Source organism: Ochotona princeps, chromosome 13, assembly GCF_030435755.1.
Source record: "Ochotona princeps isolate mOchPri1 chromosome 13, mOchPri1.hap1, whole genome shotgun sequence".
NCBI lineage: Eukaryota > Metazoa > Chordata > Mammalia > Lagomorpha > Ochotonidae > Ochotona > Ochotona princeps.
Window position 1 is genome coordinate 6,161,597 of NC_080844.1, and position 22,732 is coordinate 6,184,328.

At 48.2% G+C, this 22,732-nt stretch overlaps 2 protein-coding genes across 3 annotated transcripts in view; both read left to right on the top strand.

The window, feature by feature from the left end:
* The window catches only part of MSMB (microseminoprotein beta), a 46,129-nt gene extending 45,359 nt beyond the window's left edge, over window positions 1-770 (top strand). For both annotated transcript variants that reach the window (XM_058671914.1, XM_058671913.1), the window contains exon 4: window positions 548-770. In XM_058671914.1, the coding sequence (XP_058527897.1) occupies window positions 548-677 (130 nt within the window). In that variant the 3' untranslated portion in view covers window positions 678-770. The remainder of the gene's footprint in view (window positions 1-547) is intronic.
* Window positions 771-3,085: 2,315 nt separating this feature from the next.
* NCOA4 (nuclear receptor coactivator 4) lies at window positions 3,086-22,459 on the top strand. Its single transcript, XM_004583532.3, has 10 exons — window positions 3,086-3,225; window positions 14,902-15,056; window positions 16,756-16,896; window positions 17,067-17,155; window positions 17,696-17,804; window positions 18,364-18,453; window positions 18,921-19,064; window positions 19,295-20,308; window positions 20,658-20,798; window positions 21,034-22,459. Exons 2-10 carry the CDS (start codon window positions 14,916-14,918, stop codon window positions 21,037-21,039), a joined length of 1,875 nt encoding a protein of 624 aa, XP_004583589.2. The 5' UTR covers window positions 3,086-3,225; window positions 14,902-14,915; the 3' UTR covers window positions 21,040-22,459.
* Window positions 22,460-22,732: the final 273 nt, after the last annotated feature.

Here is a 22,732-nt window from a genome sequence, read left to right on the forward strand (position 1 = left end):
CACCCAGAATGCGTGGGTGAATTTTCCTAGCGAGGTGGTCCCCAGTTTTCCTAAGCTTTTGCCTGGGTCCCAGGACCCTGGCCCAGAGTGGCTCTTTGCTCCTGTGGCTTCAGATGGTTCATTTCCTAACTTCCTGCTGCCAGGCCTGGGATGGCGCTACCCCCTCCCCCACTGCTGACCACTTCCTGAATGGGGACTTTAGGGGAGCTGGGTTGGAGCCACCTGCCTGGCCCTGGCTGGGTCTCTCAGGGCTCCTGGCTGTCCTGTGCCTGTAGGACACAACATGTATGACTAGCAGCAGGGATGGTCTGAGTGACTCCATGGAACAAGCAGATGCAGGTGCTCTGGGGCCACACCTGGGGTGGTGGAGGGGAAGGAAGAAGCAGTTACAGCGGGCCTGCTTCCTTCGCAGAGTTGGTCCTGGTCCAAGTGCAGTGGTGGTGGTGGTGGTGATGTTTGTGTGTATATGTGAGTGTGGGTGTGTTTGGTGGTGGTGGGGGGGTGGATCTTTTAGCTTCTAACTGGCTTTGGTTTGTCTCCATGACAGCGTTGCAGTCCCTACGGGCTTTGACACCACAAAGTGCAAGAAGATCTTCCACAAGGAGAACTGCAGCTACTCTGTGGTGGAGGTAGAGAACCCAGAAAATGAGTGTCCTGTCACCTCCTGGATCATGTGACGCGCTTCTGGAGGGGGTGGGGGTCCAGCGAGGCGCATGCGGACTGCCTTGTTGTGTAGCTCTAGTTAGCAGTAAAGGACTATTTGGAAGCATCATTTGGCTCTGTGTATGAACTGTGGGTGTGCCTTGATGCAACGCACAAGTGCAAAGGGAGAGGGAAAAATGGGTGTGAATCCAAGTTACATGTGTTCTCCTGCCTCCTGTGGGTTGTCCTGTGTCCCTGGCTCCCAGGGCCAGCGCCACTGCCGTGGCTGTGCCCAGCAACCTGCTATTCAACGAGCAATGACCAACACATGCACCTTTGTGGTGAAAGGTGATCCTCTTTTATCATTTTTTTTTGAGGTGTTCATGTTTATCCTCCCTTCCTCTTCATGGAGGGGTGTCCTCTGTTGTGCCTCCCCACCCCCAACCCCTGTCCAGCTGTGTCCACATGTGTCCTCCAGAAGATAGGACAGATCAGAGCAGGACAGCCTGAAGCAGTGTCCCTGGTGCAGCCCAGGAGGGAAGGAGAAGGCCAGGACTTGCAGGGGAGCCCCCACAATCAGTGATCTATAGCGGTTGGCAGACCACTTGATGACATGACCAGTGTCAACATACACACTCTTTGGGGATTCTGTGTTGGGGAACTTTTGCTCACCCAATGGGTCTGGGATGGTGCCCAGGCCTGGTAGTTAAAGCTTCTTTCTCTCTTTCTCTTACCAGAGTCACTGCCTGGAGGGATGTGACAGGTCATCAGGTCATCTGTCCAGCAGCTGATAAAGAGCTTTCTATCCCACTGTCCCCACCCCCAGGGCCTGGCCTTATCTTGTTTAAGCATGCTGTAGGGACCTGTTGAGCCATCCAGCTGAGCCCCTCAGTGTCTTTGATCATTCACAGATAATCAAAGGCTCTCTGGTCACCTTGGGTTACGCACAAGTCCCCTTCCACATCCTACCCTGGAGGCAAGGGGCATCAGGCCAGAGCGCAGGCTGTGGACACACTGGTCCAGGGATGGTGGACTTCCTTGAAGGAATTTTGAGTGCTGCTCAGACACCTCCCCACTGCTCCCCAATCCCCACTGCACCCACATTTGCCAGTCCACCCTCAGATTTCTCGGCTCCCTCATCCCTGTATCCCCACTTCTGCCTCCTGCCGCTTTCTACTAAGACTGCCTGACCCGTTTGTAGGAGTCACTCTTGGGTGGGACCCATAAGACACCTTTGTAGTAGTCGGCATTTTGGTGTGCTGCTACACTTCTGACCCAGCTCCTTGTTAATGTGCCTGGGAAAGCAGAGGAGGAAGATGGCTTAAGTGCTTGGACCTGTGAACCCATGTGGGAGAGCCAAATGGCATTCCTGGCCCAGGTTCTGGGGAGTGAACCAGTGGGTGGAAGATCTCTTTTGTCTTTCTGTCTCTCTCTGTAATCCTGCCTTTCCAATGAATAAATACACCTGTTTCTCCTTTTTAAAGACCCTATTATGATTTTTTCCTGAGCTGGGAAAGGGGCAAGCAGTCAGCAGTGAGCATGACCACGTCTGTCTCACTGAGACAAAAGGAGCCCCTCTTAACATCTGGGTGCACACACACCACAACATTTCAACATGGGGGTCTGTGCTGTGGCACAGAGGGCAAAGCCACACCTTGTGGCACCACTATCCTACATGGGTGCCAGTTCAAGACCAGCTGCACCATTTCGAACCAGCTGCCTTAGTGCAGTGAGGATGGCTCAGATCCTTAAGCCCCTACACCCACATGGGAGACCCGGACAAAATTCCTGGCTGCTGGGTTTGGACAGACCTATCTCCTGGCCATTGCAGCCATTTGGGGAGGAAACAAGCAGATGGAAAATTTCTCTCTCCCTGTCTCTCTCAGCAATTCTGCCTTTCCAATATATAAATATCTTTGAAGACAGTTTAAAAGTTTTTGGAAAAAAATAAAAAACTCCCATCGTGGTGCAGTCACACTGTAAGCTGGAGAGAGGGGGCAGGGTGTGGGTAACACCTGTTAGGGAGCGAGAATCCTAGAGGCTGCTTCCCGCGGGGTGGAATCTGCATTTGTTACTCACTTTCCACCTCTTGCACAACTACTTATGCACAACTTTCTCCGGGCAACGGCAAACTCCACCCTATCCTCTGGCTGTAGGAATTCAACACAGGCAAGTGAATTACACAATAACCGCCCTCCTCCCGTGTCTTCCCACATTGATTTTGTATCCGGACACGAAAGCCTGTGAGGACATTCCAGGACCACTTGAGATCGTGGCTTAGAGCAGCATCTGTTTTCAGAAGCAAACCCCAAAACTTCCTGATGTTTATATTCACGGAGGATTCGTAGGACGTTCAGGACAGACGAAGAGCGTGCGCTTGCGCCCCGGACCCTCTAGGGGGCGGTCGAGGGCGTTTGGCGGAGAGCTCTCGCGAGAGTGTCAGAAAAGTGGCGAGCGGCGAGGGAGGAAGGTGGTGTTCTCGCGAGAAGCGTATCTGCGGCCTGGGCTTGTGTGTGTGAAGCCGCCCGGTCTCCGTCAAGCCGAGTTCCTGGGTCGGATCTGCGGGAGAGGCCGTCGGACCAGGTAGGACCCGGAGTGGCCGGCGCGGGAGGCGCGGGGGCCGCGGGCAGGCCGGCCGGGGCTGACCCCGGCCCTCAGCCCACTTCCCCGCCGGCCCAGGCCTGTCCTGCCTCCCCGGCCCCGCTCGCCCCGTATCCGGGCCGCCCTCCCTCTCCCAGGCCCTCCGTCCACCCCGATCCGGGGCTGTCCTCCGTCCCCTGCCGGCCGGGGCAGCCCTCCGTCCCCGGCCCGGGGCTATCCTGCCTCCCCGGCCCGGGCATCCCTCTGTCTCCGGCTCCGCTCGCCCCTGCCCGGCCCTGTCCTCCGTCCTCGGCCCTGGCATCCTTCCGTCCCCGGCTCGTCCTCTGTCCCCTGCCCAGCCCTGTCCTGCCTCCCCGGCCCTGTCCTGCCTCCCCGGCCCTCAGCCCACCTCCCCGCCGGCCCGGGCCTTCGGGGTCTCTGGGGCCCGGCCTCCTTGCAAACCACCTGGCCCTGGGGCCCGGCCTTTCCCGGCTGTGCACGCGCAAGCTTGTGTGTTCACGCCCAAGCTTGTGAGGTGGCGGAAAGCAGGGCGAGCGAGCTCACTCCCTGAATGCTTTCTCCAGGGCCCGAGGGCGCTGAGGGCGCCGAGGAGGTAGCGCGCCTTGCCGCCCCCGAGGCAGCAGCCAGCCGAGTTACATAAACAGCTCTGGGTCCCGGGAGTGTGGCGCGGGGGCCCGGAGCGGCTCCAAGGACAGGGCTGGGGTGCCCCTGGTCACGGCCTGCTGCGCGGGGCTCCCGGCGGGGCCTGTCCACCTGCCGGGCTCGAACGGAACTTCCCTTTTCTGCCTTAGGGCGCCAGGCAGGCTGCTGGCATTGCTCTTTTCAAGACTGCTAGCTTGCACATTTGTTGGAAGTCAGAGAGAACCAGAGTCTAGCACAGTGGCTGTTCTGACCCTGACCGTCTCCTGCTCCTTCCCCCATCACTCCTCTTTGTCCTTGGGTCGCTGGGGAGGAAAAAAAAATGTCAGCACTCAACATTTTATGACCATGTATGGCTAAATCTGCAGTGCATCCCCTTGGGGCAGACAGGTGGCTCTCCTGTGGAATGACACAGGAGTTGTGTGCGACTCCTGGCCCCTTCCCCCTGTGTGGGTGCCTCTTAGCATTTCCCAGTGCCTTCCTTCACGGGGTGCCTGTTAACACTTTGTGGGGGGGTCTTTGAGCCACGTGGGAGGGTGATGGGTAACTCTCAGTCGCTTCCTCCATGTCATCGGTTACTGTCCACTCTGTCCTTGGTGAGTCATTGAGATCGTAGCCCCTCTGGCTGCCAAGGTCGCCATTGAGTGGTCAGGGACTGTCAGTGTGCTGAGCTTAGACACCCCGCAACTTGCTGGATGAGGACATGAAGCCTTGAACCGCGAGTAAGTCTTGACACACATTGTGTGGCCCCGAGCTTCTGACTCTGAGTGTGATTAAGTCTTGACTTTTCAGCTTGGAAACATGTGACTAGTTAATCTATTTCATCTCTTCAAGCCTGAGCTGGATTTTTTTTTTTTTCTTAAACTGTTGTTGACAATACCTTTAACATTTACGAAGACTAAAAAAAGAACCTCACGTCTTAGGCACTTAGTCAGCTGGCGGTAGAGTTTATCGAGTGGTGTGTTTTCTGGAAGGAGCCATCAGTGGTTTCTACGCATCACACTGTCATAAGTACCACAGAGTACTAAACCCTCCAAATGACCAAGAACTGTGGAGCTCTCACTGCATGCTACAGCTATTCCAAGTGTTTTGTGGGCATGAGTCACCAACAACTGAGCAGTGCCACTCAGCTTTTTGCTACTTGAACCTAAATACTTCTAGAAGCCACTCAGAAGGGCAGAAGATCTCTATCAGCTTACAGTTTGGGGGTTCACAGTCCAGGATTCCATTAGAGGGGTGCCTGAGGAAAGCTGGCCCTGGGGGAACGACCAAGGCCAGCCAGGAAGCTGAGAGATGAGGAAGCGCCCTCTTGATGCACCCGGGTGCGGTCGGCCCCTAATGGTACCATCCTGACTTGAGGGTGGGGCTACAGCCCAGCAACTTTCATCCAGTCCCCTCCCTACCCAGAGGCCTTCAGTTCCACCTTTAACCTACTGACATTTCATCCAGATACCCATGACATGAAACTTGGGTTCTTAAATGGGCTTCGGAGTTTGGGCAGCCAAATCCTGTGAAGACCCTAACAGGCATACCCCCACCTGGGGACGCATGGGGAGCATGTTGGCCAAACTTGCTGAAGCACCGCTGAGCCCTGGGAATTGAATGCCTCCGTTCACTCCTCACAGCTGCGAGAGGCAAGCCTCCAGAGAGTGCTCGAGAGCCCACTGGCCGAATGCACTGGGCTCAGTGAGTGAACTGTAGGTGTCCGAGGCATTTTTATTGCTCTTCCTGTCGCTTCTTAGACTGTTTAACATGGTTGGCCAAGGCTTTGATTTTGCATGGTTTTCAGTGTGTGTCTAACTTTGTTGCTTCAACATAGAGTATGGACACAAGTAGGACATCCTGCATGCTTAGCCGTTTTTAGGCTAACTTGTCCTCCTGGAGTTGGCTTGCCTTGCCTTGCCTTGCCTTGCCTTGATTCTGCAACAGGCTGAAACTGCTGCTCATTAGGGCAAGGCGTATGCACAGGAAGAGCCCCTGCAGGCCTAGGGCTGAGTCGGGAGTGCTCTAGGAACACGATGCTCAATTGTGCCGTTCCATGGGGGAACGCACAGCTGACAGAAGTAAAGGTTTCTGTCTTTGGGAACCTGCACCCGCCTGAGACCATGAAGAAGCTCTTGACTCCTGGCTTCGGATCGGCTCAGAGCTGGCTGTTGCAGCTATTTGGGGGAGTGAACCAGCTGATGGAAGGTCTTTCTCTTTGTCTCTCCTTCTCTGTAAATCTGTCCAATAAAAAATAAATTTTATAAAAACTAAAATGTATGGAAAGAGATGGGGTCGGCATTGCAGGCAGAGAACACTGGGAGTCAGACTGGACAAGCTGGATCTGATTGGACTGTGCACAGAGCAGCCCGCCCCCAGGTCCGGGAGGGGCGCTCTGGGAGATGGCAGCTGAGGCAGGCTGCAGTCAGGAAATGGAAACTCTTAGTAAGAGCTGGACTCTGTCCTGTGGGCGAGCAGGGTGCGCTGGAGGGCCCTTTAGGTGAGCATGTGTCTTGTTTTGAGAGAGCATAGCAACTCTTGAAACAGAAGAGAGCAACAGTGCTTTATACATTTTTCCCCTTTAACCTATTTTATAATGACACAAGGAGAAATAATGAAGCTTAAGGGCGTAAAAGACGCGTGACCACTGGCCTTGTGCACAGATTTTTTTGTTTGTTTGTTTTTTTGGAAAGGCAGATGTACAGAGAGGAGGAGAGACAGAGAGGAAGATCTTCTGTCCAATGAAGCACTCCCCAAGTGGCCGGTTCTGCACTGATCCGAAGCCAGGAGCCAGGAACTTCTTCCAGGTCTCCCACACGGGTGCAGGGTCCCAAGGCTTTGGACCATCCTCTCCTGCTTTCCCAGGCCACAAGCAGGGAGCTGGATGGGAAGTGGAGCTGCGGGGACTAGAACCAGCACCCACATGGGATCCCGGCGCGTTCAAGGTGAGGACCTTAACCATTACGCTATCGCGCTGGGCCCATGCATAGATTTTTGTGAAGGTTTTTCCTCGAATCTTTTCATGTTTGATTAGTTACATCGTTAAGATAAGTAATGCTGGCATAAGTCACTTGAGAACAAACACAGGCGACTCAGAAACTGACTCAGTGGCGCTGAAGTGGAAACGTAACTGGGGCCTTTGGTGTGCTGGGGCATAGGGCAGCACCCCAGAGAGAGGGTAGAGACCATGGGCCAAGGAAATGCTGGCCAGCAAGTTTCTGTTGTATTTACATTGTGGCCCTTTGAAAGGATGTAGAGATTAGATGAAAGCTCTATGTCAGTTATACAACAGACTGAGAATTCTCTCCTTCTAGCGATTGATAAAGTACAAAGGACCATGACATTTTTGTTTTCATCACTCATGCTGTGTGGGCTATTTTTTACACTTGATCTTAGCCAAAAGGCCAAGAAGCAATGTGTGTGGGCTATTTTTTTTAATTCATTTATCTGAAAGGGTTTTAGAAAGAAGGAATGAGAAAGAATCTTCCGTCTGCGAGTTTACTCTCTAAATGACTGCAGTGGTCAGGAATGAAGCCAGGAGCCTGGGACTCCATCTTTATCTCCCACGTGGATGACAGACGCCCGGGTCCCGGAGCCATCCTCCACTGCTTTTGTTTGTGCTTTAGAATGAGCTGGTTCAGAGGTGGAACAGCTGGCACTTAACAGACAGCTGTTTAGCCCACTGTGCCACAATGCTGGTGCGCTGTTGGATTCAGTTGGTCATTTCTATCTTCACACGAGTAATCCAAGGAGGGATTTGGCATCAGGGAACCTGTGCTCTCGTTATTTGGATAGTGAATGCCTGAATTGGGATCCCAGGAAACTGTTCCCCCCAAATCTAAGGGGTGCTCAACTGAGAGTGATAGCTCATTGTATTCCCTTCTGCTGCTTCTCTTGCGGCTTTTCTTTACTCTTGCTGTTTGCAAAAAGCAAGACAGGTTTTTTTTTTTAACCTTTAAAATTGAGGGGTGGGTGTTGTGGTACAGTGTGTTAAACTGCTGCTTGGGGCACTCCCATGTCCTACCTCCATTTCTCATCCATCTTCTGGTACTGTAGTGCTGATGGCTCTGGTATTTAGGTCCTTGCCACCCATGCGGGAGACTCATGTTGAGTTCCCAGCTCCTGGTTTCAGCCTGGCGCAGGCCTGAGTATTGGTTGGCCGTTGTGGGAGTCAGCCAGCACACGGAAGAGGTCTTTTGCTGTCTCTCCCTCCTTTCCCCGTCCCAACTCCTGCCGTGTAACCTTCACCATCAAGCCTGAAAAGATACGTAGGCAATGAGGACTGTCGCGGAAAACCAGAAGAGCCATGAGGGCAGTGGGCAACAGAGGGTGTCCTGTATGCTAATCAGTTTGTATCATTGTTACTGAGTTGGGTTCTTTATCACCTGCTTTCTACAGGTAGGAAACTAAGGCACGTATTGGTGAAGGTCTCTTTCTGTGGTTACACAACTCTCGGCCCATCCTCCTGGTACATGTTGCATGTTACATCCTCCTGTGAAGCTTAGGCGTAATGTCCGCAGATGTATTCCCAGGGCCTAGAATTGTGTGGCCTCTGGGGGGGCTCAGTCCTCGTGTGTTGCATGAAAAGCATCCCCAGGGTGTGGGACAGAGGACCCCCCCCCATGGTTGTGTGTGAGATTGACACACTGTTGTTGGGTGCAGGGAGAGCTGTGTCACAAAGGAGAGGGGACGTCAGAACTTCTAGAAGAAGCCCAGGGCTAAGCCCCAGTCTCTGACAGCGGTACTCTAGAGCTAGGCACATTCAGTAACAACACAGGCCTTGTGACTGCTTCTTCTCCTTGCTCTTCAGTGACTAGCAGGGGAATCCTAAAGCGAGGATCAAAGTGCCTGTTGGGAGCGCAGCAAGTGGGCGTGCCCAGTGGCCCTGGGGGCGGAGCCTCGTGCGTGCTCCCGTGGCCTTCCATCAGCCTCAGCTTAAAGCCGCCTGCGGATGCCTGGGCGCCAGTACTGGGTGCCGAGGTGCCGGGTGCGGACGTGAGTGCTGTTGCTGTGCTGTGCTGGGCGGCGCAGGGAGGGACCGCCGGGGAAGCTGGGCCGCTGCGCTGGGTGTGCTTAGAACTGGGAAGGCTTGGCCGCGTTTGTCCCTAAGAGGTAGGATTCTGCGGTAGGTTGTCAGTCACCAGGGAAAGGCGTTGCTCGCAACTCCGGGGGCCCCATCGGATGTTGTGACATTACGTTTATTTTTGGCTTTTAAAGCGTTACAGAAGTAGATTCTGAATCTGGTAAACTGCTTGTCTTGAAAACGAATTTCAAGTTGCCGGGGTCAGGGGAAGACCTATTAATCCTTGAGTTAATGAATTAGAATTTCAGAAACAGACTTGCTTTTTTTTTTCAAAGTGTCAAAAAAAAAAAAAAAAAAACCCACCATTTGAAATAAAAGGATTACGGTAAAATTGCAGCTTACTATAATTTATGACCTCTTTTATAACAGTTTGTATAAACATCTAATGGGGGTTAGCTCATCAAAGAAAACCAAACTGCCAGTTACTATTTTGAATTTAGTGTGTAGAGCTTTTATATATCCTGTGGACCAATTGTACCAGCCCTGGTCTTTGACCAGTAATTTGGATACCATGTAAATAAGTACAAATTGGAGGTCTGTGGGGTAGGAGGGTCAGGAAGCAGAGACTGGGAGACTAGAAGGTGAGGTTACAAGTGATGAGACAGCGCCAGGCTTCTTTCTGTAACACCAATGCTAGACCCGTGCTCCGGGTCTCTACTCTGCCCTGACTGCTTGGCATTGCTAAGGGGCAGTATTGTGTTACTGGGAACCTAGCCTAAGACCCAGTGTTTGTTTTTCTTGGAGTTAGCCTAGGCCAAGGCTCTGATACATTGTAGCTGTAAGTACCAACATGGAGTGCAGCAGCTGAGGGAAGTTGTTCTATTAGAACCTTCATTTTAAACTCTAGTGTTGACAGTTAACAGTTTATTACTACACAAAAGGAAGATCAAGCTTGTCTTGGGTGGAGAACCTAGGACTGGACCCTGGGAGACTTATTCTTGACCCCAGCACCCTTTACAGCCCTGGCCCTTCAGAAGCTTCGGTTAGACTGTGGGGACCTTTGTGGTTTCATTTATGCACTTGAGACATGTCTGGGGTTGTTTCCAACCTCAAATTACAGTTTGTGTGGGTCACAGAGGGTCACAGCTCTTTGGAAATTTTTTGGTTAAACCCTATGATAATGACTTAGCTTCATTTGGGGTTAATTGCTCAGTTCTTGTTACATGATCTTGGACCTTGGGAACTGGATCTGCAAGCTGTAGTGTGTAATTGTCTACAGTGGCTATTGTTTATGGAACTCTTCTTCAAGGAGCCTGGGATGCCTGTCTCAGGGTTGTGTGTTTCTCTCCCTTCTTTAAACCCCCACCCCCACCCAGATCAGGGATCTTAGAGGCAGCCAAACTTCATAAAGCACTTTTTAAAAAAGATGTATTTATTTATTTTTATATTTTTATTTTTATTTATTTTATTTATATTTTTATTTATATTTTTTATTTTTATTTATATTTTTATTTATTTTATTGGAAAGGCAGATCTACAGAGAGAAGAGGAGACAGTAAGATTTCCCATTTCCTCTGGTTCACTTCCCCAAGTGGCTGCCATGACTGGAGCTGAGGTGATCTAAAGCCAGGAGCCAGAAGCTTTTTTGGTCTCCCAGGCAGGTACAGGGTCCCAATACCTTGCACCATCCTCAACTGCTTTCCCAGGTTACAAGCAGGGAGCTGGATGGGAAGTGGAACAGCCGGGACACAAATCAGTACCCATATGGGATTCTGGTGCATGCAAGGAGAGGACTTTAGCCACCAGGCTACCACACATTGTTAACTTTGCTTCTAAAAGCAAACATTTAGCGCAACCCTTTATGGGAAGGTGGTAAGCAGTAGTTTGGATTACACATGTGAAGTCAAAAGGACACTTTAGGTTTTTTTTTTTTTAATTATTGATTAGAAATTTTTAGTTAGGTTCTCTCTGATATAAGGCAACCTTCCTGAAAACACAAGGTCAGTAGATACAGAGATAAACATGCATGTTCATGTGCTCATCTAGAGGAGCTGTATAGTAGAGACGGTCATTCCGAGATACTTCATCGTCTGCGTCTCTGCTTCCAAATCAAATATCTCTGCTCCCAGTGAGACTGTTAAAGAGATCTGAACTCTCTCACTGTCTATACCTGCAATGTCAGAATACACTCATAGCAGGGTGATGACCTTGTGACTGTTGTTGAGGGACTATACTGTTGTAATAATATGGGTGGAATCAGTGGGTCAAGGGGAAATAGGAGGAGAGGAGGGAAAACCCCTAAGCCTATGGAACTGTATCATAAAAAACTAAAAGTGAAAAAAAAATCCATTACAGAAAAAATTTAAAAGTATTTTTCAGTTAGAACCTGATTCAGCCTTCTTACAGATAGGAAAACTGGCAAAAGTGTGTGTTCCAGGTTTATGTAAATGTTTAGGCTCTTGAGTTTTTGCCATTAAAGATGGTTTGATTTTGGTTATGTTTTATAGTGAGAGACTAGAGAAATGTTTATCAAAGCACCACCTCTTAGTCCTAACTCCGTGAACTGGTGTTAATATCCTCAGGTGTGAATTGGAAAGACTCTCAGTCCAGGCCTTTTCGGCTCAAAACCCCCTTTCCCTAGCTTTTGTGCTGTTTTTCTTACCCCCTAGTAGTTACTAGAGGTCATTGTTTTAGACCAGTGTCCCGCACCAGGCCACAACAGACCAGGCCACATCAAATTGGAGCCACCCTTGCGTATTAAGGTGAAAAGACGTCATTTGACCGGCCAAGAAATCAGAATTAGGAGCATCCAAATAGACTGGTTTCTTTAGCTCCCTGATTTATTTATTTATTTATTATTTCTTCATTCGGAAGAGTGTTACACAGAGGAAGAGAAAGATCTTCCATCTGCTGACTGGTTCACACCACAAATGGGTACAGCAGCCAAGGGCTGGGCCACAGTGAAGTCAGGAACCAGGAGCTTCTTCCAGATGATTGAGCTGGGTGCAGGAACCCAAGCACTTGATCCATCTGCTACTGTTTTCCCAGACACATTAGCAGAGAGCTAGGTTAGAAGTGGAGCAGTTGGGGCTTGAAGCAGCACCCACATGGGTTGCTGGCGCTGCTCAAACCATTATGCCACAGAGCTGGCCTCTGTCCCCTCTGTTTTAATCCTTATCCAAAGGATATAACGGTGTTAGCTTATAATTGTTTTCTTGCTGCTGTAGCTCCCTTTTCCTATCTTACAAGGAAAGTAACTTTGGCATGACCAATCTTCTTTTTGTTTCTTTGGTTGTTTTTTGTTTTGTTTTGTTTTGCTTTCTTCAGCCTTTCCCAGCTCACAAAATCAATATCAGAATATTTAAATTTTAGTGAAGTGGTGCCTGAGTCCAACATTAAGGTCTGTAAATTGTGATGCTTTTCTCCCTTGGCCCCACAGTTATCTGTATTCTTCAGAGGAAGTCGAAGTCTAGAGGGGTTCATTTACCAGCTCAGGGGTCTCCAGCTCGCAGAAGCCAGATTTTTTAGACTCCATCAGGCCTGCCCTGCTGACTGTGAACCTGACGCAAACAGTGGTTGAACCAGTTACTTGATACACAGCGCTTGGCTTCGTAGGGCAGCTTGGGTATCAGCCCATTGTGATTTGAGTTGACTCCATGGCGGGGGCGGGAGGGCTGTTGACTTGGACAGAGAGGGCCTGGACACACAGCCCCAGGCTCAGGAGCTGGGCTGTGGAAGCTGATGCCCCCGTGCCCCACAAAGGAGGAGTAGACAGCAAAAGGCCCAAGTGGTGGGACTGGCCACAACAAAACAACAGTAGATTTCAGGGACCCTTATTCTCACAATACCAGTGTTTTGCAGATAGTACTCATCCCAACTGAAGAAGTTTGCGAACTCTGGAAAAATCAGTTTGGTAGCTTTAATCTTGTCCTGCCTTCTGGGCACAGCTGATGAAGGGGCAGTCCCCTGTGGGTGCCATGTTCTTCCCTAAACAGTGTGGAGTTGTTGGGATTGGATGGTGAAGGCTGCTTTGGGGATCTGGAAATGCTTGTGAGTTTGTCTCTCACACGCTCTGGGTTTCTTGATGTTTTGAAGCAGCATTTCCATTTTGTCGATTAAATTTTGAACTGCAGGCATTGTTGCATTGCACACAGATGCTGACAGCCTGAGAATGATTTTCTTAGGATTCGCGGCAGCTCCGGCTGCAGTTCAAAAGTCCTTCCTTCTGATAGTCCTTCTGAGGGCACAGAGCTAACCAGGGGAAATTGCAGTTTCCTGAGTCTGCCACTGTCTTGTAGCAGCTTGTCGGTTCCTGAATTTGGCTCTTTTGCTGAGATGGTGAAAAGAAAGCCTGTTGAGTTGCTTCCTGTTTTGTTTCTGCTGTAGAACGCACCCTGTGCCGGTCCAGCTTTCACCTGGGCACATGCTGCTCCTCCTGAAGTTGTGACCAGGGTCAGAGTCCGCTCTGTCCCCAGAGGCCTTCAGCCCTATTCAGCCAACAGCTGGCTCTTCTGTGGTCATTGTCTTCAGGGCTATTAAGACATTTTTCTGCATTGCCTAAGACGCTTACTGCAAATCCTTTTCTGAGCAAATCTGAATTCTGTTTGACAGCTGGCTGGGTATTTGAGAAGAGTAATCTTGTTCACCTGAAAGTGTCTCTTATCTCAACTCAGCAGACTTTCATCCTGGGGAGGATTAGCGTGGTTTTGAGGCCTTTTTCCCCCTTCTGAGTCCCCTCTTACCCAGCCTGCAACTCAGAAATAAGTTTGAAAAGTAATAAACAGATTGGGCCCTTGGCCAAGGAGACCCTCTGGTTAGAGCACTCAAATTAGCAGGTGCATTGTTTTGCCCTCAGGCCTCACACGCTGCTAGCTCCCTACTCTTGAATTAAGGATTTCCATCCTTTAAAAACATTTCATTCTCTTATGTAAAACATTTACATTTTATAAACATTGACAGCTTATGTAGAAATTGTTTTGTGATCCCTTTCTGTCACTGTGCCATGTTACCTCCAAATTTAATGTTTGACTTCTATGTTTTCCTTCGTGGAAAATGAGTAGTTGGGAAGAACTGGACACACCTCTACAAACTTTACCATGTAAGAAATATTTTTACTCAATTGCGTTGTGTTTCGATTTTCCCTTTGTCCACAAAGATAACATGCTGTCTTGCCCTCTTACTGTCCAGAGATACTGTGTGTATTACTGTCCAGAAGGAAGTCACTTTGGCATAAGGGCGTGGTGACTCTGTGCAGGGCTGCAATGGTCACTGCTTCTTCAAAGTAAACATGAAACTCCGCATCCAGCTGCTCTTGTCAAGCTTTCCTTCATTGCTTTGCCGACATCTTCCTGGAACACATACTGCCTTTCCTACTTTCTCACCTCGGATATACTTGAGAGAATGCTCTGCATTTGCCCAGACCAGTTCTCTAAGTGCCCCCTTTGTATCAGAATCGTGTGAGCGTTCTCTAGCTGTGAAAGTCATACCTGTGTTCTTCCAACTTATACAAAAACAAAAATTCCTAAAAGAGAAAATCAGAAGTTTCATCTTTCCTATGAACTGAGGCAATGGCAGTTATCAGTGGTGTTGTAAACTCTGTGTATTCTGTTAGTTCACAGCCTGTTTTCAAAGTAACTGGTCTCTTAGCTGTTGGTCTCCATCTCTCAACCTTCCAGGGAACACATGCCTCATAGGCCTGGGTGGTTTTAGAAACTTAGGTTCCACAGTCTTCACTTTTCAGAGTCTGTGTCCCTGTTAAGGTGCCTAATGTACTCTTTCAGAAATACTTGTTTACATGTAAAGTGTCATTGGCAGCAACACTGAATGGGGAGAGAAGGGAGGGAACAGTATTACTGAGTGCCCTGTATGTCGGGCCTTGTGTTGGGTATAGCCTTTGCAGTTGGTAATGTTCACTGCTTGGGATGATTACTTAGGAGCGTTTGCAAGGTGATTTTAGATAATAAGAATTCCAAGTAGTACAATAGTTATAATTATCCATTTTCTTTCTTTTAAAGGAACTGTGAGCAGAATGAATACTGCACAGGACCAGAGTGGCTGCTCGAGTAATCGAGAACCTCTTGTGAGGTGTAGTGATGCGCGGAGGGACTTGGAGCTTGCCATTGGAGAAGTTCTCCGGGCTGAACAGCAGATCAAAGAGAACCTGCGTGAGGTGTGACACGGGCTTGTCTCTTCTTTTGTCTGGGCTCCTAGTGCAAGGCTGGTGAGAGCATTGTCAAGGACTCAGCTGCCACATGCCAACCAAGAAGTTGCACCCCATGTCTTGCATGGTCTACTCAGTCCTGGTCAACTACCTGGCACCTAGGGGCCTTTGATCCCAAGGGATAATAAGGAAGACCTAGAAGAGTTGAAAACCCTACTCTATAGAATTCTTTTCAACGTGCACTTTTAAAAATCATTTATTTTAGAGTTAAGAGAGGCAGATACATAGAGCTCAGCTCTGATGCTTAAACTCCTCACATGCTTCCAACAGCTGAGGCTGAACCAAACCAAAACTGGAATCAGGGAACTCGGACCAGGTGTCCCTAGCAGTGGCAGGAACCCAATTTTTTGAACCATTTTATGGTCTGTGTTAGCAGGAGGTTTGAGCCAGGAACTGGAGCTAGATATCAGACTTGGCTTTCTGCTGTGGCTGTGTGGATGTTGTAACCACTGGGTTTTTGATGGCTCTCCCATGTGGCCCCTGTGCCAGGCATGGTCATCAGCACAGAATGATGGAGGGAGTGAGCAGTGCGCATGCACCTCCTCCTGACGGCTGCCCTCATCATCTTCTAACTCGCTGGTGGCATTGCTGTCCTATATGGCTGTTGCAACAGGCCACAGTGAAACCTGGTAATCCCATTAGTATTCTTCAGTAAGTATGCAAACCAAATATAACTTGACTTTGAAACAGAACTGTATTTATTACACAGAACAAAATCTTTTTAAAGAGTTTTCAGGGCACAGTTAGGATGCTGGGTAAGAGCATAGCTGTGCTTCATGTCAGAGTGCTGGGTTCAGTGTTCGTTGTCCGTTTCTGATCCAGCTTCCCTGCTAACGCACAGCCTGGGAGGCAGCAGGATGACTCAAGGTCTTGGGTTCCAGCCTTGAGTTTCTGGTTCTCAGCTTTGGCCCTGGCCACACCGTGGGCATCTGGGGAGTGAGGCCACAGGTAGTTTGGAGCTTTCTGTCTTAACTCTGTGTCTATGTGTCTGTTTGCCTTTGAAATAAATAGAAATTTAAAAATATGTAGTTTCATATTCTCATGAAATAATTTACAGCAGTTTTGATTTTTCTCCTTGGCATTTTTTAAATTTAGCTCCCATTTGAATCATTGTTTATGCTTCCAGAAACATGCGGTTTATAATTGTATTTAAATTGTCCATTCTGTAGTCACCTCAGTTTGCTCATTCAGGTCACTCTAAATGGACTGCTCTTTGTGTGGGTTAGGAGCAGATAAGGCTGGCTATCCTTTCCCAATAAACCTGTAAAGCTTGAGGTTGTAAAATTACATGGAAAGCTGAGGGGGCTCAGTATCTCCTGGAAGACACAACCTTCTATTTTCTCTTGAAAATAAGGTGCTCAAAATTAACATTCTCTGAAGAGGAAAGGATTCTGAGGAAGGGTTTTAGGGCCTGGGATTCTTTAAAATTGAGGTCCAGTAAGACTTTGGAGGATCCTTGAATCATCTTTGGCATGTCAGATCTTGATCTCACACACACAGTTTTGAGTGTACGCATTTTTTCCCCTGGGAAGATATACTGTAGCTGCCACCAATCAAAGGCTGTGTGGTCCCAGAAGTGGAAGACCCTCACAGCTGGTTGTTAGGCTTCAGGACAGCGGAGGAGCTCACGTGCATGTCTTCCTCCTAGGTTAAGGCGCAGATCCACAGCAGTATCAGCCGCCACCTGGAATGTCTTCGCAGCCGAGAGGTGTGGCTGTGTGAGCAGGTGGACCTCATCTATCAGCTGAAGGAGGAGACGCTCCAGCAGCAGGCCCAGCAGCTCTACTGGGTAAGGGCCGCGGGACTGGGACAGGTTCGAGCCTGGTTTTAGATTTCCAGAGAATGTCTTTCTTGCCATGCAATTAGGTAACTAAGTGTAATTGCACAGTTTGCTTAGCTGGGACCTACCTGCTGGTTTTATTATCTCTGGGACTAGATAACATCCTTTTTTTCTTGCAGTTACTGGGCCAGTTCAACTGTCTCATTCATCAGCTGGAGTGCACCCAAAGCAAAGATCTAGCCAATCAAGTGTCCGTGTGTCTCGAGAGGTAAAGACCTTTTTTTCCTTTTTTTTTTTGGAAAGCTTGGTTTCAGACTCCTTAATCTTGGTATGTCAAAAGATAGCTTTGTGGCTTACTGCATGCGTTACCCTTCTCTATTCTCTGTTTGAAATCTTCAGGCTTTATGTATATTTGGTGTTGCCCAATTCCAGTCATCAGTGTCTGGATTTCTTAGAGAAATGAAGTCATTTAAAATCGTAATTGGGCTTTTGTTGTGATGTCAAACAAATGTTCCTTAAAACTTGTGTTTACTCCAGGCCAGCATGATGGCTTAGCATGCTATTCTCCTGTGGTGCCAGCATCCCATATGAGCACCAGTTCGAGTTCCTGCTAATGGCCTAGCAGGGCAGCAGAGGAGGGTCCAGGTCCTCGGGCCCCTGTGTCTACAAGGCCAGCCCAGCTGTGGCTGCGGTGGGCCTTCCGGATGATAGTCAGCAGATGGGCAATCTCCCTTTGTCTCTCCCTCTACAGTAATTCTGACTTTCAAGAACATGAATCAGTCTTTTTAAAAACACTATTTTTCCCCAGACTGGGCAGTTTGACCCTTAAGCCTGAAGACTCGACTGTCCTGCTTTTTGAGGCCGACACCAGTTCCCTGCGCCAGACCATCACCACCTTCGGGTCCCTCAAGACCATGGTGAGTGATGCTCTTCTAAGATGCATCAGGGTGCCTGTGGTCTGTGGTCTCCCACAGGCGGCCTGATTTAAAAAGATATGCATTTGGTAGCTCTCAGAAATTTCATTCCTGATCAAGTTGATAGTGTACTAGACTGCTCCCTTTGGGATGTGGGAATTGACTCATTGATGGTCTTTGTAACTCATCCTGTTTCTCTGTAAATGCTCTTGACATTTTTCTTACAAAATTATGGCTTGAGTGACCTTTAATAAAGAATCAGACATGGCCTCATTTGGGGCACATGAAAAGTAGTAATATCACCATTGCTGGCGTTATTTCTTATATAATGCATGCATGCATACATACATACATAGCTACATCTATATGTATGTAAAATATAGTAAACAGAGGACTCAGATTTCATAACTGCTTTGTAGGTCACATAGTGTAAACAGTATTGTAGTGAAGTGACAACTCTTGTAATATTGAAAATAGTACATAATATTGAAAAATAATACATGGAATTTGTGAGTGTGTGTGAAAGCATGAATAACATGACCAGATTGCCTTGCTTTGATAGCAAATTCCTGAGCACCTGATGGCTCATGCTAGTTCATCAAACACTGGACCCTCGCTGGAAAAGAGAGGCTGGATTCTATCACCAGAGCAGGTAAAGGTGATTGTTTCTGCTTGGCTTATGGTTCCTTTGGGTTTTGAGTAAATCTTTTTTGTTTTTATACGGTTTATTTGCCAAAAAAAAAAAAAAAAAAAAAAAAAAAAACTAGTGGCAATGAATTAGTGTAATTGAATACTTTCCTGAGATTGTAGAAATGTCAAGTAGAAATTAAACTATTTTATAGGTAGACGTAATCATTAATAACCAGTCAGGAAATTAAGGTCATGACTTACTAGTATTGCTCTCTCTTTGGGAGTCTCTTTGCAATCCAGTTTCTTTCCAAAGGCGATGTGACTGGAGAATCCTAGACGAGTCCTGGAGCTCTGCTCTGCTCCTTATTTTACACTAGGGAAGGCAGGTACCTGCCCGCCCCCCGGCAAGCCGAGTCTGCCGTCTCTCTGGGAGACTATACATGGCATGTGACATTTCCTTGTTAAGGCAACCTTTTCTGTGATTAGCAGAAGGCCGCATCCTGCACCCCAGCTGTTCCTCTCAGTGACTGGCTCCTTGGAAGCAAACCTGCCAATGGCCGTCAAGTTCCTTACGCACCCAGCACCAACCTGCAGGACTGGCTCAGTCAAAAGCCGACCCTGGAGAACAGTCAGGTTCGTTGCCGCTTTTTTTATGGCTGTGTTGCAGATACTTCAGTTATAGCTTGTCTCTTCCGTTTTTGTTTTCCACAAGCTACAGAGAAGTTTGTTTGTTTGTTTGTTTTTAATATAGCATATTTCTTTAGTATTTAAACAGAACACCATTGCCTCTTGGCTTTACACCTAGAAACACTGGGCACAGTAAATGCAGACCTGATTGACTGACGCTGTGTTCTTCTGTGCAGATGCCTGCCAGAGCCTGCCATTTCCTCAATAACATCTGGGGTAATCTGAAAGGCTTAGAAAACTGGCTGCTCAGGAGTCAGCAAGAAATTCCGGAAAAGCCAAGTTCCCCAAAGTGTAACAACCATCCTGCCACCAGTGCGTTCTCTGCTGAACTTGGAAAGGTGGATGACAGAGAGCTGTTTGCTGCAGATGAGATGGACCTGTCTGATTGGCTGGTGACTCCCCAGGAACCACAGACGCCACTGAAGCCTGAGAACGGCAGCTGTGAGGCCAGTGAGAAGCTGAAGCTCCTGTTCCAGGCCTTCCAGGAGCCCTACAGCGTGAGTGATTGGCTCGCCAAGCCTGACTCCTGCACCAACTGTGGGGGCAACCAGCCCAAAGGCGTGGAGATTGAAAACCTGGGCAGTCTCAAATGCCTGAATGACCACTTGGAAGCCAAGAAGCCACCATCTACTCCTAGCCTAGTTCCTGAGGATTGGCTGGTCCAGACCCGTCAGGACCCCTATAAGGTAGAAGAGGTGTGCAGAGCTAACGAGCCCTGTGCCAGCTTTGCGCAGTGTGTGTGTGAGGAGAACTGTGAGAAGGAAGCTCTGTGTAAGTGGCTTCTAAAGAAGGAAGGAAAAGACAAAAACGGAGTGCCTGTGAAACCCAAGTCTGCACCTGAGCAGCATAAAGATTCCTTGAATATGTGGCTCTGTCCTTCCAGAAAAGGAGAAACAGAACAAACTAATGCACCAAAAGCCTTGGCCCCTTCCAGAATTGCTGGTTCCTTCCAGGCCATCAGGAGCAGTCCCTTGTCAGAGTGGCTCAAGAGTCCTGTGTATAAAGAAGGAATTCCCAGGGAAGTGCCTCCTACAGAAGACAGACCTGGCAAACAAAATCTAAAAAGCCCCACAGCCACTTCTTGGTATCCCTTCAACACTGCTGACTGGGTGTTGCCCGGAAAGAAGATAGCGAAGCTCAGCCAGCCAGCCTCCGAAGAGGACAAGTGGCTACTTCGGAAGAAGGTTAAGGTGAGCCAACAGCAAAATAAGTCTGGGTTTTAGAAATAGGCCATATCCTTAAATAGGTTAAATGCTAAATTTGGCTGGGGCACTTATTTTGATGTCATGTTGGCAACTGAAAGGAAAACTTGTAAGAGTATTCAGAGCAAATGATTAGTGCACTTGCCAGGCCCCAAATCCTGCAGGAAAAGAGAAGTGCAACTTGTTTTTACTAAGAAAATGATTTGGGGAAATTCTGCTGCCTTTGGTGTCAGCTGACATTGACGATATTTCCAGACAGTAGTTGGAAGATGGGTGGAGCCGGCCTTGGGGCCTCCCAGCCGTCATGCGGCAGCACACCTGTCCTGTCTTCTTGCAGGAAGTCTTACTCACTTCACCTCTGCAGGAGGAGCGCCCCTTCACTCCTGAGTGCTATGGCCTTCCGGCAGTGTGTGACCTCTTTGCCTGTATGCAGCTTAAGGCTGATAAGGAGAAGTGGTTGTATCGAACTCCTCTACAGGTAGGTTTATGCCAAGAATGTATTAGTGTTACAGCTGGTCACAGTGGAATTGTCTTACATGTGAAATGCTTTATCCACTGCAAATATGGGGGCGCGGGAATGGCGGGCTGCTCATAAGGCTTCAGAATGACCTTTTAAGATGTCAGAATTTTCAGATCTCTTGTGGCAGTTTCAAGATGAGAACATGCTTTGCTTCCACGGAAGTGATTTGTTATTTGTGCGTTTCTTTCCTTAGATGTGAGTGGACTACCAGTCAAGAGCTCTTTCTCAGATGATCACGCATCCATGAGCTGAGTGTGGCTTGCCAAATCATTGTTTCTGGGTCTGAACTGTGAGCTTAAGTTCTTTTCCTGTCTGATTTTGAACTAGTGAAGAAAAACAAGTCCTAAAATTTCAAGTTCCCATGTAAAACAAAAAGGCTACTGGTTGATGCTGAGATGACCAAGTCCCTTCTTTCAGAAGTGTTGTTAATTGACCCCTGCGTGAGAAACGCAGCACGTTGGTGAACAGTCTTCAGAAGCCTCCTTGGCTACTTAGCCTGGGTTATCACTAGAAGTACACTAAAACGCTGTCATTGAAAAGTGAGATGTTTCTGTAATCTGTTGATGCCCCTACCCTACAGCTGGTGACTTGCCTGCCCTGTGGGTTGCCCCAAGATGTTTCTCCCGCTGTGGGATTTCTTCTGTTCATGGCCTGAGCAATGACTCTTCTCAGTACAGTGAGCCCTGCCAATACAGTAGTGTTTGCTTTACCAGAATATGTACTAATAGTCTTGCCCAAACATTTTAATCTAGATTATCAGCTCTACATGATCCTTCCTCACTTGAGAAAGTCAGCTTCTGCAGACTGGTCCTTTATTCATTTCTCCACTCGTTCTTGAAGTACCCAAGGAGCGCTTTCAGAAAGGCTCTTTGTTCAGAACCAGTTTCAGGGTAGTCTTCACTCTTTGAAAATACTCTACAGGCCTACAGGCTTAAAACCTTCCAGCACTAAGAGCAGAAAAGCAAAATATGCCGTAAATGCAGCCCTTGAACCATTCACTATCCTGCAGCTAACTGGTGCAGCCTGTGTCAGTGGAAGCTGAGTTAGGTACCTGGTGCTTTTAAACAGAGATAAAGTCAATGCCCTCTGCCCACAAGCACAGCGTTCCTGTACCTCCAAAACCACACTGCAGTGACATGGTAGTGAACAGGCCACTTCAACACTTGTGCCTTGGGGTGTTTACTGAAGCTTTATGGAAACTATTTGATATTTTCTTAACATTAAAATCATGTACATGCTTTAATGTTTCTCTGGGGCAAACATGGGATTTACAAGATTGTAAAATTCTCTGAGATAGCTTAGCCCCCTAACTTGCCTGTTATTGGAAATACTTCTAGGGGAAATTTCATGGTCCCAACAGTGTCATTGCTGTGCAGTTTCACCACACACAACTAAAAAAACTCTTGTTAATTTCCCCCAGATATTTTACAATATAGGTAGTATTGAAACAACTTGAGCCTTTGCAATACCTTAGGTTGCAGAAAAATGTGTAGTCTCTTCTTTGAAATCCAACACATTGTACTGTACCCAAATGTAATAACTTTAATCACTAAGCTAATGAGTATATAAGACATTCTTTGGCATTGATACATTTTTCTCCATTAAAAGCATAACCAACACTGTTGTCCTCACTGTGTGAATCTGTAAAACTCTTACATGTACGTGTGGGATATTCTGGTTAGGAATATGGCTAAGAAACAGCTGCAGCTCAAACAATTTTTATTTGAATCTTTTAGAAAGTTGTCCTTACTTCCCAGGCCTCTCTGAAAGGTGTCTAACTTACTCCCAACAATGAGTGAACGCACAAAGGACAAAGGCTTCAGCATGATTGTTGGACAGACTATTCTGGTCCACTACTTTAATGGTTGTCCTGAAACACCGTGCGGTTTAGT

Bases quoted from the DNA above. Each gene is read 5' to 3' on its own strand.
- NCOA4 (XM_004583532.3), top strand. From the start codon at position 14,916: ATGAATACTGCACAGGACCAGAGTGGCTGCTCGAGTAATCGAGAACCT. The intron at 15,057-16,755 runs GTGTGACACGGG...TCTTCCTCCTAG, and splicing joins TCAAAGAGAACCTGCGTGAG to GTTAAGGCGCAGATCCACAG. The intron at 17,156-17,695 runs GTAAAGACCTTT...ATTTTTCCCCAG, and splicing joins GTGTCCGTGTGTCTCGAGAG to ACTGGGCAGTTTGACCCTTA.